Source organism: Pygocentrus nattereri, chromosome 21, assembly GCF_015220715.1.
Source record: "Pygocentrus nattereri isolate fPygNat1 chromosome 21, fPygNat1.pri, whole genome shotgun sequence".
In the NCBI taxonomy this organism is placed as follows: Eukaryota; Metazoa; Chordata; class Actinopteri; order Characiformes; family Serrasalmidae; genus Pygocentrus; species Pygocentrus nattereri.
In genome coordinates this window covers 11,662,681-11,682,885 of record NC_051231.1, presented here as the reverse complement: position 1 = coordinate 11,682,885, position 20,205 = coordinate 11,662,681, and the positions used below count along the sequence as shown (strand labels likewise).

The window sequence follows — 20,205 nt, the reverse complement described above, 5'->3', positions numbered from 1 at the left end:
CAGGCTTTTTATCATTGAGAGGAACCGTCAAGAACAATCCCTGATGTTTCACACTTTCTTTATTTGATCTGTTTTCGTGCAGTCGTTCGTTCACTTCACTGAAGGACATTCATGTTATTTACAGAGCCGTACCAAAGTCAACAGGAAGGAAACAACCATATTGATGAGAGGGCACATACAATCATGTGCAAAAGTTTGGGAGCCCATAGTCAAATGACATGTTGATTATCTAAGTGTTGTAAACGTAATGCACAAGGTAACTCTACAGAGGACACATTTCAGCATATTTTAATGTATTTGATGAAAAAAACAGCAGAAAAAATGCACACATTTTCTTCTATATGTTGAGGCAAATTGTGCATTAAAATATGCAAGGCAGTATTATTTACGTGTATTCTCTGTAGCAGGTGTGTTAATTATAATAAATAATTTTCACTTAGAATCACTGTTTATTTGCTAATTAAAAAATAAAACATAAAAAATGTAATCTGTGCAGAAGTTTTTTGTTGTATTATTTTTTCAATGTGTTAAGCACAGATACCTTGAAACTGTACCCTTTGATCAGGGTGTTATGAAGTTTCCTCTGACAGCAGCTGCTAGGCCTGAACCATCACCTTTGAAATCAACAGTATGACAGTAGTCATGTTAGACATATTAAATTTTAAATGATTTTTTTTATGGTAACCGTTTGAAAGAAAAGCTTGGTGCCCTTTACACATTTCTTTTACTTTCAAAATGTAACACATCCTCTACTTGCTGAATGTAGCGTGTTTGTTGAACAAATAAAGCATTAAAATGTGCATGTGCACATTTTGTATTGTACGCTTTATTTTTTCCAATATGTTAAAGCAAATAAACAAATTGTGTGTTGAATATGCAAGGACATATTTAAGTGTGTTTCTCTGTAGAGGAAGTGTTTACTAATTTTCACTTAGAAAATCATCAACAACATAATTTGACATTTGACCAGGGGTGTTCAAACTTTTGCACTTGACTGAAGAAGCCAAATTTTAATTCTCATCTTCACTTTCAGAAATAAAGGATGTTTATCTCTTAAATTTGGAGGAAAATTTAGAGAGGAAAAAAATATTTTAGCTAAAACTTTTCTGTTGCTTACTAAATAAATGAAATAAAAAAGTTGTGTTTATGTTTAGCATGTTAGTTTTTTCTGTGGTCGGAATCAAAAGTGTGTTTTATTGTCCCATCCTGAGGGTGAGGCTAAACATAGCCTACAATGAACATGGGTCTTTTTGTTCATTCTATATTAAGGCATATACTTACATGCACTTACAGTGGGGCAGTCCAGTACTTCAGTCTTGTCTTAAACTTAAAGTTAACCTTGAGACACTTCAGCTCAGGGGACATTTCACTCATTAATGTCCAGGGCCCAGAGTCTTATTACACACCGCTATATTCTGAGAATAGCTCAACCAATTTGTGTTGAAGTCCCAGTGGTTGCTGAATAATGAGCCTTAGTATTGTAATATGCCTGAGATTTTAAGGGGTTAAAGGGACGTTTCACCCAGAAATCTGATTTTTGTTTTCTCGTTGCCAGCTAGGAGGAAGGAGTCGTACTATGTGTTTAGAAAGACAGAGAATGCTTATTTCCTTATTGTGATACGCTGAACTCATCAAAACACATCATCTGGCAGTCTAAAAATGCATCCTACTGTTTCATTTCAAAACCTGGAAGTGTCTAGCAGTCATAAGCTTCTTCAGTATTTCTCTGAAAGGAAATGTGAAAACATTTTTGCCTAAAAATTCCCCTCAATCAGGCATGCATCTAGAACAGGTGTACTGTGGTAGGAAAAAGTTTGGGCGCACTTGGTCAGTTCACATGTTTTTGTGTACTTTGTGTAACTCGTCCTCTACGAGAACACAGGTGTACATTTTAATGCACAATCACAGTTTTTTGCTGAATTCAAAATTTTTTTGGAAAAAATAAAGCATTAAAATGAGCCTGTGCACATTTTATATTGTATGTTTTATTTTTTCCAATACATTAAAGCATATTAAAAGAAAATATGCATTAAAATATGCAAGAAAGTATTATTTAAGTGTGTTGTTTATGTAGAGCGTGTATTAAAAACATAATTTGACCAGGGGAGTTCAAGCTTTTGCATACGACTAAATAAGCCAAGTCTTAATTCTCATCTTCACTTTTAGAAATAAATATTGTTTACTTCTTAAATTTGGATAAAAAAGATGCATTGGTTTTTGCAGTATCTGAAGGTTCTTTACACTTTAAAAAGTGTTTTGTCTGCACTTGCACATCTGAGTTACTGGAGTGAATCCAAAGAATCCATTCAAAGGTTCTTAAAGGAATCCAAAGTAGAATCACTCCATTTTGGCATCTTTGGTTTTTTCTAGCTTGTAATGGCAGAATTTTTCCTCTGAGCATCACTAGAAGAGAAAAGTCTAGTTAGGATTTCCCCACACACCACTTTCCAAATCAGTCAGAAAAAATCAGGGTTCACACGTGCCATGCTTGACAAATCCATGCCAGACTACCCAGAATGTGGTCTATAAGCCACGAAGTGTAATTCCTGCATCAAAGTGACAAACACTTGTCTAGTAAATTCAGTACTAGCCATGTGGGTGTCGAGACGACTTTATTGTCTGGGCTCAGTCTCATAGCAAGAGGGCAGAGTTAGACACTCTGACGGGGGTAGTATTTGCTGGCAGTGCTGAGTTCAGGAAGTCACATTTTCTCTTTCTCCAGCACTCTGTAACAAAGCCCTGAGGTCGCGTCCTTTTCCGATGAAAGTGTTGCACCTACAGTGGCACCGCGAGATCTAAAAATGAGAGTCGTTTTTCTGAGAATCTTTTTCCTTTTTAATCAGAAAGTTCTCAAAATAAATGAATAAAACCCCTCTGCCCTGGAGTGTGTTTAGAACTGTTTATGATGGCTGAACCGAAGCTTTTCCCTTTAATTCCTTTAATACTCTTTGCTCTCCAGCAATGATATCACTAGGTTTGGGCAATACAAGTCAAAATACGCTTATCATATGCTTATCTACCCCAGAACACAGAGCAAATATAAAAAAATGGCAGATTTAGACCAACTGTACAGAGCCTGTAAATAATGTCCAGTGTACAGTACTGAGATTCTGAGGTAACTGGAAGGGAAACTATTTTTCTATCGTTATCAAGTGTCAACAAAACCTTCAAACAGAGTAAAACAGTTTTTACTGCATTTAAATCAAATCTGTTTGCTGGGCCTAATTGATCCTTCCATAGATAGATTAACAGGATATTATTTTGTTCACAGGCTGCAAAATTCAGACGTTCCCTGAGAGCAGACTGGAATGTTATTAGTATTTTTTCGTTTAATACTAAAAAGGGATGGGGGCTGTTTGTTCAGTTTTGGTGAAGAAGTTGCAACTTTGGGAACTTTGCTTCCAAAGGCGGCAATGCAAAGTTGGATTAAGATCTTTATGATAATAATTCAGTGTTTTAGACTATATTGTTCAGTATTGCATTTTACAAAATATGTTTTGTATGGTTGTACATGTACAGTGAAGTATGAAAGAATTTCAGGTTTTCCCCCTTTATTCTTTTTATTTTTATACTCTGAAGTATAAAAATGTTCTCAGTCTCATCTCAGACGAGACTATTACTACAACTTTGTCTGGACTCGATGTGTCCAGGTCAAGGTGAGTTTTGTTGTCGGTTAATAATGCACATTCCACCTCACTGAGAAAAGTGAGTCTGGTATGCGTGTTGTGCTGAATTATCGCTTGAAAATCCTACGAGGAAAGAGAAGTCGTCTCTTTGTGGGCTTATCAGCCAACCGGGCTGTGATGAATGTGAAGATGCCGTTGAATGTTGTCAGGCAGGTTCTCCTTGTGCTAATGATTGCCCCTCTGCAGGAGAGACGTCTCTCAAAATCTAGCGTACTTTCTCAGCCCGTCAGATCCAAGCTTTTCCCAGCCACAGAATTATGCGACAGTAACAGGTTGGTAAGTAAACTTTCTGGCTGTTTTTTCTGAGAACTTCTCAAAAGGCGAGTTTACTAAATGCATGCTCTCCAAAAGTTTGGGCACATCTATGTTTTCAGCATTTTTTAAAACAGATGAACATGTTTTTTTCTGTAGACTTGCAATAACTTAACATATTAAGGCCTTAGCCATTTTGAGAAAAACTACTGTATATCACAGGTGTAAGTATTTGTGTGTATTAGTGGCAATGCTAGCTAATGCCAAAGCTCCTTCATTCATCAGCACTCAACACCTTCACATGTTTAAACCACCTTTAGGCCAAAAGAGTTTCAGTATGAGCTTTTACCAATAGTTTGGAAATGAAAACTGGCAAAAAATTATTCAGGCTCAGTGTATGCAAAATGTACACTTAAAGTGTTAGCAAATAATGTTTTTAATGTTAACAAAACCTTTGCTGGTATTTTTCTTACTTTTCTTACATATTGAAAAATTTGATCAAGAAAATTCGAACATCATCAGATGATAGTGTGCCCAAACTTTTGAAAGGCACAGTGTTCACAGTGGTGGTGATAGGAACCAGACATACACCTCTAAAAGCTCCCTTAGAGAAAGTTATTACATGAAATGGTTATGAATACATTGATGCCCGAGACATTGTTTTATGATTTCTTTTTGAGAAGGTTTTGACTTAAAATGTGCATAGTTTTTAAACACATTCATGGCAGAGAGGTACATGCAGATCATTGTGAGGCAAAATTGTCCCCAAGGAAAATTTTATTTAGATTTATCACTATTTTACCATCATCAATATTACATATGAAAACTCAGAAGACACATATGGGTTCACTGTAAATACAATGTCTATATTTGTGTTGTAGTCATGGAGACCCCTGGTTCCTATCACTGCCACTCTAAAGATATCTGGGTCTCTACAATCAACCATTTCACACCAAACCACTCGGAATGACTCTGTTTACATCTCAACAATTGGGTAGAGTTCCCCTTTATACTGCCTGTAGTGGCAAGCAAATGCCTCAGGGCTGAAATATGTTTGGATAATAACTTGAGATGAAGCTATACATAAAAAAAAAAACATTTATTTTCTCACTTCTTCGCCTTGGCTTGACCATTGCTGCTCTTAGGAAATATAAATGGAAAACATTATGTTCTTGTTGCAATACTGTCCCTGTGGAAAGGATTTCACATCACTCTCTGCAAGAAACGTTTTTCTCTAACTTTCTCACATGAACAGAATTAGAGCTCTTCTCAAAATTCTGCCCAGCAGTAGAACAGAAAATCTCCTAATTTGAAAGACAATTCACACTAAAACACGGTTTAAGAAGAGATAAAAACATGCATGAGAGCAACATCATTTACTGATGGCCTGTTGGAACCACCTTAAAAATATCAACATGGATTATCATGCGCAATCATCGAAGTATGAATTACTGCACAAATCAATGTAAAGAAGGAGAAACAGAAAAGCCTTGTGTAAAGAGGTCCACCTGTATGTCTGTGTACACTGCAAGATCAGACTTGACAGGGACAGTCGCTCCATGGCCATTAAGGGTTGGTCCACATGGCATTTGTTGTCTTTTGTTCATACGCATTGCATTGACTTTGATCATTTGTCATGTTTTGTTAGGTTGGCTCTATACATCAGGTTGGCGCAAACACAGTCTGATCCAGTAACCTGTGAGAGAACATGAGAAACCTTGATGTGGATCCCCCACTGTATTGCTCTGCATCATCAACTAGAGATTAAAGGAGTAGTTTAGTGTTGTAAATTGACCAAAACATTACCAGATTAAGTTATTGGGCCTTATTCACCAAAAAGTATACGCCATAAGTTAATTCTTAAGTTTGTTATTGATCCTACATCAGAATCATGACGTGTTCTTAACTCACAGAATTGTTCACACCTTTGTGCTCTTGAGTGTGTGTAGATTCTGTTTATACCTATGAAATTCCTCTTAAGAATGGTTGATGAATGAGGCCCAGTGTTTTACCAGGGGTGGGCAATATGATGATATGTTTTGTGTTAAATGATGTATGCTTTTCTGAGATCGCCAGTCAGTTTGATCACTGAACAACTGCATGTGTCTTAAAAACGGTGGTTAAAGGCTACTGGATTCATTGTACTTGCAGCATCACATAGCTGCTACTACGAATACATAGTTCAGCTGTACCACATAGAATGTGTCGAAGTAAAAATTAGGCTTAAGTTTCTTTTACTTTTATTTAAATAGAAAAATGTTCAACTTTTTTATCACCTAGCTTTTAGTCGGGAGTTGTTGCACGTAGATGCTGAATGTTAGCAGTGGTGCATTAATGTTAGCAATGGGGTCAAAGGGGAATTTTCTCGATTTGTGCATAAAAATCTTCTTAAATTCTCCTTTAAAAGCTCTTTAAAAGTTAACATGATACTCATATGTTTCATATCAGAATGCTCCATTATATTCATAACACCACACACAAATCCACCAGTTCCACATGGTGAGAAATGTTGTGTACTTCAGCCTCTCTTCATAGCCTCATAACTCCGGACGTGAGTCGCGTAAGATCTCGTAATATGATGGAATGAATAAGGTGACTCGACAGATTCAGGAAATATTTGAACTGCATTTCTGCACCTGATTGTCACAAAGACAGAGACACATATATAGTACTATTGAATTTGATGCGCTTCTGGTTTAGATTTTTTCGACACTTGTTCAAGTCCATCTTGTCAATGACACCTTTCATTTATTTCCAATTTCCATTTCAAAAACATCAAGTCACTAGCAAAAACCCTTACAAAAGTCCCCAAAAACATTTTTTAACATTTTGTTCAAATAGCGCATTGGCTCAAATTCTTCGGATTTTCTTGCTACTGTGCTTGCACAGATCTGCACAGCTGAGGGTGGCTTTTCCCGCTTGCGACATTACTGATCTGTGTCACTCGTCTGGTTTTTCTCAACTATTTTTGAATAATAAGACATTCTCTGGGTGATGCTGAATTTTAGTGCAACGCCAGTGCTGACACCTAAAAAGGTAAACCACAGCTCTATGTTCATTTCAGCCGCCATCTTGTTTTTTCTTTTTTGGCATTATGTTTTCCTTTCTCCTGAACCTTATCTGTTTGTGAACTCTTACAGATGCTCGAATATTAAAATTAGTGGGAATGGACCCCCCACCCCCCACACTCACTCTCAAAGCACTGGGCTTATTTTTCTGAACAGCTTCTAGTGTTTGTGATTTTGGGGTATATTTGGTTACACAGACATTGAAGAAGTTCCATTGGAGACAAATCAAACTGTGTAGTGTATAATTAAAGCTTTGTAGAATCAAGAATAAATACCAAAATAAATATTAAAAATCAAATCAGCACTGTCTTAGAATTGAATGTCTTTATGGTTAGACCATACTTGTCACACGATAAGGCCCATGGTTTCAATCAGAATGTGATGACGTTAGACATCAACCAAAAAAAAGCAGAGGAGTGGAGGGAGGATATGTCTCACCAAACCAAAATGTCTGACCCTAATATCTTCCTCATCTTTCCAACTGGAGCAAAAGTGCACTCTCAAGCAACATGTTTACCACATTTCAGAGTGAAAATGTTAGGGACAGAAAGTCGTGGCTTTGCTAAGAATAGAAAATCTTTTGCTGTCCTGCGTTTCCAGAAAGCATCCGATAAAATGTGAGTCTTCTCCCACGTGTTCCTAAACAATTGTAATGGTAGTTGGTTTTAAGGAGATTCCATTCATTCGTTCACATTCCATTCAGGTAAGAAGGGAAAAAATAAGTCATTGACTAGAGGATGTTTGTAGCATTTGGGTATTTTTGGAAAGTCACTGGGCACCATTTCAACTATTTATTAGCTATTTTTGGAATGTATAGTGGGCACACTTTGAGCCCAATTTGACACCCATACTTGTTCTCATCAGCCTTTACACACAAACACCCCCTTATTAGACTCACAATACACTCAAAATAAACTCCCATGGAGGTAAAATTAAACGCAGGAGGAAGCTTTCAGAAACTCTTTGCTAATCCCTGGTGGAAAAAAACACATTTCCAGTGTTCTGGTTATAAAAGCATTCTTTACACAAGCAGTGACCTTGATTATGTAAAGTCTTGCTGTCCTTTTGCTGGTTGAAATGGTGAGAGTTGGGGCAATAAACTGATCGTGAGTTCATTGATGCGCTCGCTAGGTCAAGCTTTAGTTTATCATAAACCACAAGCTTCTTACTGAGGGCACTCTGTGGGGTTATATCCTATATTTCAAAGACTATCATATGGTTTAAGATCACACACACACACACACACACACACACACACATATATATATATATATATATATAAATTATATCACCTAGGATATATATATATATATATATATATATATATATATATATACACACACACACACACACTCACCAGCCACTTTATTAGGTACACCTGTTCAGTTGCTTTGTTAACACAAATAGCTAATCAGCCAATCACATGGCCGCAACTCAATGCATTTAGGCATGTAGAGGTGGTCAAGACAACTTGCTGAATTGCAAACCGAGCATCAGAATGGGGAAGAAAGGTGATTTAAGTGACTTTGAATGTGGCATGGTTGTTTGTGCCAGACGGGCTGGTCAGAGTATTTCAGAAACTGCTGATCTACTGGGATTTTGACGCACAACCATCTCTAGGGTTTACAGAGAACATACACAGTGAGTGGCAGTTGTGTGGATGAAAATGCCTTGTTGATGTGAGAGGTCAGAGGATAGATAGATAGATAGATAGATAGATAGATAGAGAGAGAGAGAGAGAGAGAGAGAGAGAGAGAGAGAGAGAGAGAGAGAGAGTGAGCTCCAAAGTGTATACTAGGAAGTATAAACACAAGCTTTAACAGTTAAATATCAGTATTTCTAACATTTTTCAGTATCTGGTGTGTCCACCTATTCCCTTCCATTACAGTAAAGCTTCCATTCTTTTCAGGAGGAGGAGTTTCTCAAAGAAATCTGCAGACACATTTCCAAAGTTCAGTCTTAGAAGTTGGTTGTTCATTTTCTGAATCAAAAACATGCAGTAATGTTGAGGTCTGGACTCTGGGGCGGTCAGTCCACTGTTCAGCTTCTTTGTTTGATGTGTCTGTCTCCTTTTCTCAGTGAGGTTCTTCTTGAAAGCTACACATGCTTTCAGACCCATAGTGCTGAGTGGTCTTCTCACAGGATGGAAAAACCTGTGGATGTTTTCAGATCAGAAGCAGCTTTTTTACTTCTATCTGAAAGATGAAAGCTTTAAGTGCTGTTTATCTGATCGGGGCAATTTTGGTGGTCTACCTCATGAAAACAACTGCAGAGCACGAGCGCAACTGTAGAACTCAGGAGAGCAACTTTAAAGTGTAGAAACCCCAGAATGCTGTTCATGTTTGGTCTGTATGTGCTAATGAGTAGGACTGACAGACAACTTTATTAGCCAGTGAACTTGTAGATGCATATTGTTTTAAATACATTTAATTTTAATTTAAATAACTGCCTAACCAAACTACTTTTGGTCAAACCCACTTTGTTTTGTTTTGTTTGTTTGTTTTTTTTTACTTTATGTGTGATAGAATAATCTGAAAAAAAGAATGATAGCATGCATTTGTAGTAGCGAGTGTCAATGTATAATCCTCTTATACCCCTATGTTGACCCACTCATAGTATAAAGTAAATACATTTTACGTTTTGTAACTGGATATTAATCCTGTACTTTAAGGGGTTCATAAAAAGAAGAACCTGTCCTTTGCCTTCTGTTAAAAGTCTTGCTATTTATTTGCTTTGTTTTAAAAGCTGTGAACGTGTTGAAAGTGGTTTTCACGCTTAAGACAAGTTCTGCTCACTCGCAGCTTCTGATTTTAGAGCTGGTATTCAAATGATGTTGTTTCAGTCTCGCACTTTGTCTGTTTTCGAAGAATAATCACAGGTTGAAAATTTTGCTGTGTTAGAGCACTCATGTGGCAGCACTTGGGCCTGCTGTTTTCATGGCCAAAGAAAAAATGATGTTAAGCAATTTCATGCTGTTTTCTAGCTTGTGTTCGTTGGTGAATGCTGACTGCTCAGTGCTAAGTTAGCCAGTCATTTGATATATAGTAACCTATCTTGAAAGAACTGTGGGGAGTTGCTTAGAATTGTATTTTCTTATCTCTTTTTAGCACATTTTGGCATCAGCTAGATTTCATGTTACTCATACAGTAGCTCCACTGAGAGTCCTATAAGAAACAGGAGATGACTGAGACCCACATAGACTGCAGGGTCAGGCACAGCCAGTACCATTCCCCTGGGTACAGTTGCAACACCGAAATGCCTTTCGCCTGGTTCTAATGCTGTGTTTCTCTCTCTCTGGTAGCTATGGTGGACACACAGACGTTCTCCTGGCCCATGGGATTCAGCCTAAGCACTCTGGACCTGGAGGAACTTGATGACAGCTCACACTCTTTAGACATGAAGCCTTTCTCCACACTGGACTACGCAACAATCTCTGGTGTTGAGTACGAACCCAGCCCTCCCCAGAGCGAAATGACACACATGATGGACCTGACACACATGTACAGCTACAGAGCCCATGAGACCAACTACAGAGCCCAGGAGAGCAACTACAGAGCACATGAGAACAGCTATAGAACCCAGGAGAACAGCTATAGAACACAGGAGAACAGCTATAGAACCCAGGAGAACAGCTATAGAACCCAGGAGAACTGCTATAGGGCCCAGGAGAACAACTATAGAGCACAGGAGCACAACTACAGAACTCAGGAGAGCAGCTACAGAGTGCAAGAACCCCAAAGTATGCATTTTGCTTATTTAAACAGTTACAAACAAAATGCCAATGTTGCTAACAGTGCATTAAAATGGTCATGCAAATCATGGTGATTAATGGAATGATCTTCCATTTGTTCTTAGCAATATTAGCTTATTTCAAAAGGTTTGGTAAATATAAATGGCGCAGATCCAATATTAAGCTCCGGTACAGGTCGAAATTAGTAGAAAATAGTTGATTGGGTATTGGAAGGAAAAACGTAATGACTCTTTGTAATGAGTAAGTAGGTAAGTAATGAATCCGGATCAATCACAAATCTAGTCTGACATCACACAATTGCTTGTGGCTCTGCAAAAACATAAAATGAAGGGGGTCATGTGATAACAGTGGCAACGTAACCCAGTGTTAACATGACAGCAATGAGGCGCAAGTAGAAAAGGACATTTTAACCATTTTCAAGTTTAAAAATTTTTGTAGAGTAATCATGCACTAGTTTTAGATGAACATCTTAACTTTAGTACTCAGTTAAAAAATAAGAGATTCAGATTCCTTTATTGATCCCAGGGGGAAATTGCAGAAGTTATATGCAAGAGTTATATGCAAAGGTTTGGGCGCTGCTGGCCAGATGGCGCATTTTCGCTGATTTTCTAAGTGAAAATAAATGAACACATCCTCTACAAAGAGCACTTCAGCACATTTTATTATTTGTGTATTTGGGGAAAAAATAATACATAAATTGCAGCCTGTGCAAAAGTTCTGGGGCCTTTTATAAATGTAAGCATATATAGTTAAACTCTCTTAAGCAAATAAATAGAAATTGTGAATTAAAATTTCAGAAAAATGTCAGATTTAAGTTGGTTCTCTGTAGAGGGTGTACTAACTTATTTTCACTTAGAAAATCAAGAAAGCATGTCTTGACGGTATTCAAATGTTTGCATACAACTATGGATCCTCTTAAAGCTTGATTTAAGGAAAAATATAGGATTATTGTCGGACAGTCCCTCTTCTTTCAGTCACCAAAAAGCATCCTTAGCTCTAAACTTTGTGGGGGGAAATTGGCCCACCTATTTGTCAGTAGTTAATCCTATGGCATAGAAGATATGTGCAAACAGGATACTGTCACTGTCATATCTAAAACTTTGCTTATTGGTATTTGTTTAGAACCAACTGGAAACACTACATTGTCTCACCAAAAAAGGAATAAAATGCTGATAATTAATGTACGATAAAGTACAGTAAGAACAATAAGAAATTTCTTCCTTCCCTTATAAAGCTGAATTAAACTATTTAATTCATAATATAATTACATTGGAATAACACAGGAAAAGCAAATGTCAGAACTCTCAGCCTTTAAAAGTTAATGCCTAACATTTTTAGCGTGTAGTCATCCATTTATTTCCACTTTTTAAGCAATACCAAGCTGCTGGTCGCATTTTAAGTGAGAAAGTGAAACATTAATTCTTAATGTTATGTGTTATTTTCATTTCATTCAGGTTCAATTAAACTTGAGCCAGAGTCTCCTCCACAGTACGCAGAAAATAGCATGTCATTCTCCAAACTGCACGAAGACCCCTCCACCTCCGTTTTAAACATCGAGTGCCGAGTGTGCGGGGACAAGGCCTCCGGCTTCCACTACGGTGTCCATGCCTGTGAAGGCTGCAAGGTACAGTTAAATACCACTTCCTGAAATATCTTTATGCTGGCAAGAAACACAGCATGCTTCCTTATACATGCTGCATGCAATTAAAAATGTGTTATCCAATGTGAAATGTTAAAAATGTGTTTTCAATGTGAAAAAGCCTCATGAGTCTCACATTTTTAAAGTTGGGCTATCAGAAAACGTAAAAGCTAGTCTGTTGAAATGGTTGCCTCTAATTAAAATCTTTTATGACTAAAAAAAACATAAAGCTTCCCACACCATAGTGGTTTAACAGTTGTCTGATTTATCAGATTGCTTAAAGTGTTTACAATGTTACTTTTCATGTAAGAAGTTCAAAATAAAGGGAGTATACTTTTGGAAACATCCATTCTCATCCAACTGTGTACAACTTTTCCACGCTTAGCCATCACCGGTTGTATCCACAGTCCAAACTGTGCAGTGCATGCATGGGCAATCTACATAAAAGGACCAGCACAGATTATATGTAGAAGGAATTTACAGTGCATTATTTGCTTGGAATGTGTAATTATTGGAAATGTTATCATTAAGTCTGCCATTTTGATTTTATACTGTAAAAGTGTGATGTGCCACACTGCTTACAGAAAAGGGAAATTACAATTTAAAAAATTGGTCGCAGTTAGGGTTATTAATACTATAAATACTAAGGCCTATTATTCATTAACTACACAGACTTCAGTGCAGACTAATGGAGCTATGCTTAGGTTGTAGAAGTGTGTAATAAAACTCGGATTGGTAAGGGGATAATCCCCTCTTCATTTGTAGTTAGTGTCATTTTCACAAATTTACTTAAGATTTAATCTGTTTACAAAGTAGTGTATTGTTGTAGCTTAAGTGGACAAGATAAGCTTAATCAGACTTCATATTTATTACTTTCAGTAATTTAGTAGCATTATTTTCCTCATGTGAACATGAATATGAAAATTATGTGATTTTTGTAGAGTGAACCAGTTATCATGACCGATGTTCAGTGGGGATGTTATTAATGTGAAATCACATTATTGTAATACGTTAGCACTGGTGAGTACACAAACCTCATTTAGTGTGGTGGGTAACACCTCTGTCTTCCGTGCTGTAGCCTGGGATTCAATCCCCAGCCTTGGCAAGCACCATACACTACACCTGTAAGAGTCCTTGGGCAAGGCTCCCAACTCTTCCATCGCCTACCTGTGTAAAATGATCGTCACCCTGGATAAGAGTGTCTGCTGAATGCTGTAAATGTAAAAAAAAATCAGAATCAGAGTTTCAATATGTGCTTGGATATTTTATATTTTGGAAATATTCAACCATCTCTCCATACCAGTGAACATGAAGCTGAGTGTTGAAGCTAAGTGTACCCAAGGATTAGCACAGAGCAGCTTTAAGTTCAGACAACAATAGTTGTTCACTTTCAACATTAACTGAAAAGTAACAGTGAGAAATTTTGAAAGGTTGCTGCTTGTTTTTAACAGGCAGTTTAACTGATGTTGCGTGTGATGTTACAACATTTATAATCACATAGTGGTTTTGTTTTTATTTGGTATTGTTTAAGAAGAAAGAAAACAGAAGCTAAGTCTTATATCAAGATCATTTTAATACTGCATGCCCTATAAAGAGAAGACTCATCTAACCACACACGAACACTGAATGCCCAAACGCATACAAACTCCTTCCCGTCATTCAGATAAATTAAGCAGAGGTTTCAGTTCGCACCCAGACATGTAGATGAGGTCAAAAGGTATCTGGCTATCTTTCCTCTGTCTGTCACATGAACCACAAAACCCCATACAAGTTTCCACACAAAGAAATATGTATGGGCAGAAAGATGCGTCTGAATAAGAATAATCATGTGAGTAGGCGACCCAGTCTTGTCAGATATATTTCCATCCCACATACTCTAGACATGGTGCTTCTCGAAGTAAGTGGGTAGGTGGGTGGGTGGATGGTTGGTTTTTTCATGATACACCTTGGAGGAATAGTTCCGTGAAAAATCGAATTCATAAACCTCAGATGTAGTCCAGCAGCTGAAACCCATTTGGTGTCTGAAATTAAAGCTTCTTCAGCTTTAGCATGGGAGATAGGCTAATGACAACAAGGCGGAAGCAGTTGGCATTTTGCCAACTGTGAGCTTAAATCATCAAATTCTGGTCTTAAGCTGAGTAATCCCAAGTGTAAACATACGTTTGTTCAGGTTTTGAGGTCAGACCATCAGTATTTCCCACAATTTCCATGTCATTCTTACGTAAAAGTTTGATTTGGTCAAATTACATGTAAATTAATTGAAAATTAAGGGGAAATAAGTCCCTGTCTAAAGAACACTTAGATATTTTGCATTTTTCTGTGCATAATTTGTTTATTTGCTTAACAACAAAAAAAACAGTAAATCATAAATTACAAAATGTGCTGTAACCTTTGCCACAGACAACATTTTATGTTTTTTTATACCCCAATATGTTACATTCAGCTCATAAACAGTAATTGCACATTAATGTGTGCAGGAGTGTGTTCTCTGTAGAGGATGTGGTAACTTATTCTCACTTAGGAAATCAGTCACTTGCCCAGGGGAGGGCACACTATATATGTATTTGCAGGTGATATATAATGATGAAGTACAGTAAAGTAAAAATGTGACAAAGTGGCTATGTTAGAACAAGTGAGAAAATGAGCACTTAAACTAGCCAACACAGTCATTTACCACAGTTAAGGTATGTTTTTTAAAGGCTAACTAGCTCACTGGCAGTCAGGCCCAGCTAAAGAGAGTTCACTTGTGTGAGGTGGGACTGTTGAAAGGAGCAGCTGATGAAAAACCTGCCCTCATTAGGATTGATTCTTAAAACACAAAAAAACAAAAATCTCTCAATTGAAATTACCAACATTGTTTTTATTTAATTGGGAATCAATCTAGGAGCTTACACTATAAAGGCCCAGTCATACTTGCATTTGGCAGCGAATTTTTGCACACAAAATTACATTCATTACATTGGAAGCGGTTTAATGTGTGAAATTTCACATTCGGTTCAATTTTGGTGAACTTTGATAAGCACTAATTCTCCTGTGTTGGCTGCATGGACCTCTGAAGGGACAGCTCTTCGTATGCTGATCAAATGCACAGAACCAAAATACTGCTAGTTTTATCAGTGTTTAAGCACAAACCTTTTCACATTTCTTACCCACTGGCTAAGAAAAAACACATGAGAGAGAGTGTGTATGAGCCACAGTCAGTCAGGAGACTGTATTATTATATTTACCTCTAGTGTTTTGCTGTTGGTAGAGGAGTTAGCCAGATTAACTGCTATGTTAGCTCCTTAACTAACTGCAACTGTGCACAACCATGTGAGTAACATATCGCTGTTCAAAAGTAGTCACAATTTATGTCATTTTGTTTTTCATATCATGTCTGTTGCAACCAATAGAAATGCTCTAAAATGACTCCAAAATCCCAAATATTGGAAAACAACTTACATCTGAATCTGGAAGATCCGGCTCATTTCTGTCACGTCAAATAACAATGCCTGAAGTTAAGTTCAGCCAAGCAGGTTAATACATGAATTGTTCTAAAATACAAAAGCCATTTTTGGGTGGAGAGTTAATGTTAGCCCCCAACATCCTATTTCTATTTATAGTCCAAAATACTTCTAAAATTAACCATAAAGTGGTGGTGGGGTACAGAAAGTACATGGAAAACATCCTCTTAGTTTTGTATTGCTTCTTCCATCCATGCATGTCACTGTAAGTCAAAATTGAAAGGCCTATAGATTCTGTGCTTTATTCATATGCTAACCCAACCACAGTTATCAGTTGAAAAATCTTCAGAAAGTATAGATTTGTGGCTGCCTCATTTTCTAGTTTCTTTGGTGTGGGTATTAGTGGCACCTGATAAGCTAATTAGATATCACCTGCTGTGGTGTAAATTCAGAATATTGACTGGAAACTAATCCTTTACTGTTTATTTATTGGCCAACTACTGTTCTTTTTTGTGGAGACTTCTGGTTTTATTGATTACTATATTAAGATCAGCATTCTGGCCAAAGTCCAATCTAGGCAATACAGTTGTGTCCGTATGGTGTATTATATAGATAATCATTGCCTATAATGAGCCTTCAGGTTATCTTTGGGTGAATAATGACTTTGCAGTTGACTTAGGTGCTGTAACCAAATGTGTACCAAGCTCGGCTTGTGGGTTTAAACCAAATGCAAAATTATAGTTGGTCGTGACGAGAATGAGTGGTAGCGCTCTGATAGATCTTGGTTCTCGTTTTAATAGCTCTAAAAAGATAAAACAAGATTTTTGAGGAACTGCTTTGTGTGATGAATGTGAAGTATAATTAACAAGTCTGATAACCGTCTCGCCAGTTACATTTAGCAAAGTGGCAAAGTGCTAAAAAGACGTGCATGTGGTGTACAGATTCATTTAGGGCTGTCACAATTACTTGATTAAAAAGAAAATTGGTCATGTAATAAAATCTGCTTTCTTGTTAAAGTTATCCATTGCATTATGATAATACATATAAATATTCTGCTATGTTTGAGTTTTTTTAACACATATGCCTCATATTTTTGTCTTTTAAAAGGTTTTCTAGTATACCTTATTTCCAGTTAAGTATTTCAGAATCTTAGGAAAGCTGTGCATGGTTTATTACTGTTTAAGTCCTTTTTTTTATTGTATATTAAACATCAGTGTGTTCAACTCATCTTGAGTTACTGTTAACACAAAATGTGTTGAAATATTTCTATACCTGTTACGGATAAAACTTTTAATACAGAATGTATTTAATCAGAACATTAGATAATACAGTGTTAAAATAGGTAACACAAGTTAGTGTGTTGTTATTTTATCTATTATCTGTTATATAATTTGTTATATTATCTGTTTTTGGGGAAGCACTATTGTATTGCTGCTGGGAACAGACTGGGAGGTGATTTTCTCTCATTCACCCAGCAGGGTTGGTGGCATAGCATATATAGTATATCATGATCATGTGATAAAACATCACATTTTAAAACTACTGTCAAAATTTACAGTGAATACAATGATGATTATTCAGCATTTTACCTACCACACTGCACTAAACCCACTTAAACAGGACTAATTATACTCTCTTTTAGATGAAACATGAAATTGGTCAATGCTTTTGAAGCACTAATGATAGGAACAACATGCTCATTGAAAAATACTGAAATACTGTGTATCACAATAACAAAACTGGTCAAAATACCATCATATAACCCACCCCTATCATACAATTAAATACTTATAAAAGCGGCTGGTTTAACTGATTCATTTTTGTGCTCCATCAAACATATGTAGGTGCTTGGAAACTCTTTGTAGAGTTGTTTTGCCCTTGTGCATAGTGTTGCTGCAGTAAAAAAAGGGTAAATTAATGATGTAGAATAATGTAGAACAACAAGTACCAGAATAAATACATGCTGGTTCCACATATATGAGAAGCTGTTTTCAGTGAACCACTTTGTATCTCTAAAGTGGTAACTTTATAGGAGAAGGATGAAAACAAGCTTAATGTCTGTAAATGCAGCTCAAACAAACATAATAGCTTTGCTTGTTTTAGAATTTCGCTCATTCGCTCATTTTTTATTTACAACCATTTGTCACTGTGTTTGCACACACTGTGAAATTAGACCTCTGCATTTAACCCATCCGTGCAGTGAAACACCCACATACATGCACACTAGTGAACACACACACTAGGGGGCAGCGAGCATACTTGCACGGAGCAGTGGGCAGCCCTATCCACGGGGGTTAGGTGCCTTGCTCGAGGGCACTTCAGTCATGGATTGTCAGCCAAGCGGATCGAACCAGCAACCTTCCAGTCACAGGGCTGGTTCCCTAATCTCCCACCCACGACTGCTCATCATGAAACACTCATGCAAAGGGCAGCTGGCATGTTCAAATGGTGATTTCTCATGGCATTATATCGCTCCATTTTTGATGTTTTTTTTTTTTTTTTTAAGTGCCTGTTGTCCTTTATATTGTGTGTAAATCTTATGATGAATGGACCAAAAGAAACCGCCCAAAAGTACTTGAAAAACCTCTGGTTCCATTGACTTACACTAAAAGTAAAATATGTTTTTTCCTTCTCCTGTAAAGTTAGATTTTTGGAGATATGAAGTTCTGTTCTGAAGGGTTTATATGAATATATGAATATGCTGCATAATGCCTGAAACACTTTTTTTTTCTTTCAGATTTATCACTGTTTTACCATCATTAGCATTAAATATAAAAACCCAGAAGACACGTGTAGGTTCACTAGTGGTTTTAGAGGGTAATTAAAATTTATTTGTATATTTGGGTGTATTTGTGCAGACATTGTGACATCATAGGTTTGATGTCTTCACACTAAAGAGACCAAGAAATCCTTTCTAATACCTCTGTTTTTGTTCTCAGGGATTCTTTCGCCGAACAATTCGCCTAAAGCTAGTCTACGACCACTGCGACCTCCACTGCCGCATCCACAAGAAGAGCCGCAACAAGTGCCAATACTGCCGCTTTCAGAAGTGCCTGATGGTGGGCATGTCACACAATGGTGAGAGCCCTCTTCTGCAGACCTATCTCAGGACAAAAACACCAGCGCCCAGTTATCAATCATGCTAACTGCTGACTTCCGTGCACTACTAGTTTCCATTGAGCTTTAACAACTTTAGCATTTTTCATGTGATCTCTCCCTTTAAAGTGCAGTCTGGGAAAGGCCCTACTGTTTCAGAGAAAACTGTTTCTGGTCGAGCTGCTAAAGGAAGACACTCTTCATATGGTTGTACCACTGAGGCAGCAGCATCTTGGCCTGCTTGCTTTTGTTGCTTCCTCTTTGCGGTCTTCACCTGCATCGTATGTGGCATTGCTGTCAGAAAGTGCAGAGCACTCAAACGTGCACTGCCACATGACTGAGAAACAACTTCCCTTGAAATGTAACACCCACATTCGCACCCTCTGCAACCTCAAAACAAAGCCTATCTCAGCGCTATCATGGTTTCATTAATTCTTCCATCAAAACCACCATCAGCTAATACAAAACTAGTACAGTGTAAAATATATTACGGCCTAAAACTACCATGTACTATCATTTGTCATGTTGTTTAATAGTCTGTAGCACAGCTTTACATCACTCAGCCTTATTGATTCGACAGAATTCACAATTTTTCTTCATAGTCTCTTCAAGAGTCTTTTTCTTTCTTTTTTGTTCTCGCACTACAGTACCCAGCATCCTTCACACAAATACTCATACAACCACTGAGTTATCCTTCGTTGTGATAAAAAAAAATCTGACCACTACTCGCTGATTCAGAAGCCAGTAAAGACAGATGTGATTTTCAGCTTCCTGGCAGGAAATCTTAGCTAGTTTGTTTCCTTGTACATTTGCCAGCTAGTGGGAAACAGCATTTCAAACAGCCTGTCTCCACAAATTACCCCCTAAAGCAACTGTAGTTTTTCAAAAACATACATGCAAACTCATCACCTGGAGAAACTCACCATTTTGCATGATGAATATGCCAGGCTGCCAAAAATGTTTCATTTGCCAAAATATCATTGAGTGCATTCACATGAATCATGTACTTTTGTTTTTATTGGCCAAACAGAACAAAGGCAACATTACCAAAACGTGAAAACAGGGCCATGTGCTGTGAGTGGTGATGTTGGTTTTTGCAGATTTTTAGTTTTTTTTTTTTTATGGCTTTAGAACAGTGTCAAAATTTTCAAAAAATCAAATATGTTTTTTTTGTCTATGGACTGTCATAACCGCAACAAGAGCTTAGCAACTTGGTAACCTTTGTACATGTTGGCCTTTTTAACCTTCATTTGTTGAGCAATCGATTTTT

General features: G+C 37.3%; 1 protein-coding gene across 2 annotated transcripts in view; it reads left to right on the top strand.

Annotated features, from left to right (window-relative positions):
- The window catches only part of pparg (peroxisome proliferator-activated receptor gamma), a 51,665-nt gene that overhangs the window by 14,305 nt on the left and 17,155 nt on the right, over positions 1–20,205 (top strand). For both annotated transcript variants that reach the window (XM_017704774.2, XM_017704775.2), the window contains exons 2-4: positions 10,308–10,745; positions 12,212–12,381; positions 18,779–18,917. In XM_017704774.2, the coding sequence (XP_017560263.1) occupies positions 10,310–10,745; positions 12,212–12,381; positions 18,779–18,917 (745 nt within the window). In that variant the 5' untranslated portion in view covers positions 10,308–10,309. The remainder of the gene's footprint in view (positions 1–10,307; positions 10,746–12,211; positions 12,382–18,778; positions 18,918–20,205) is intronic.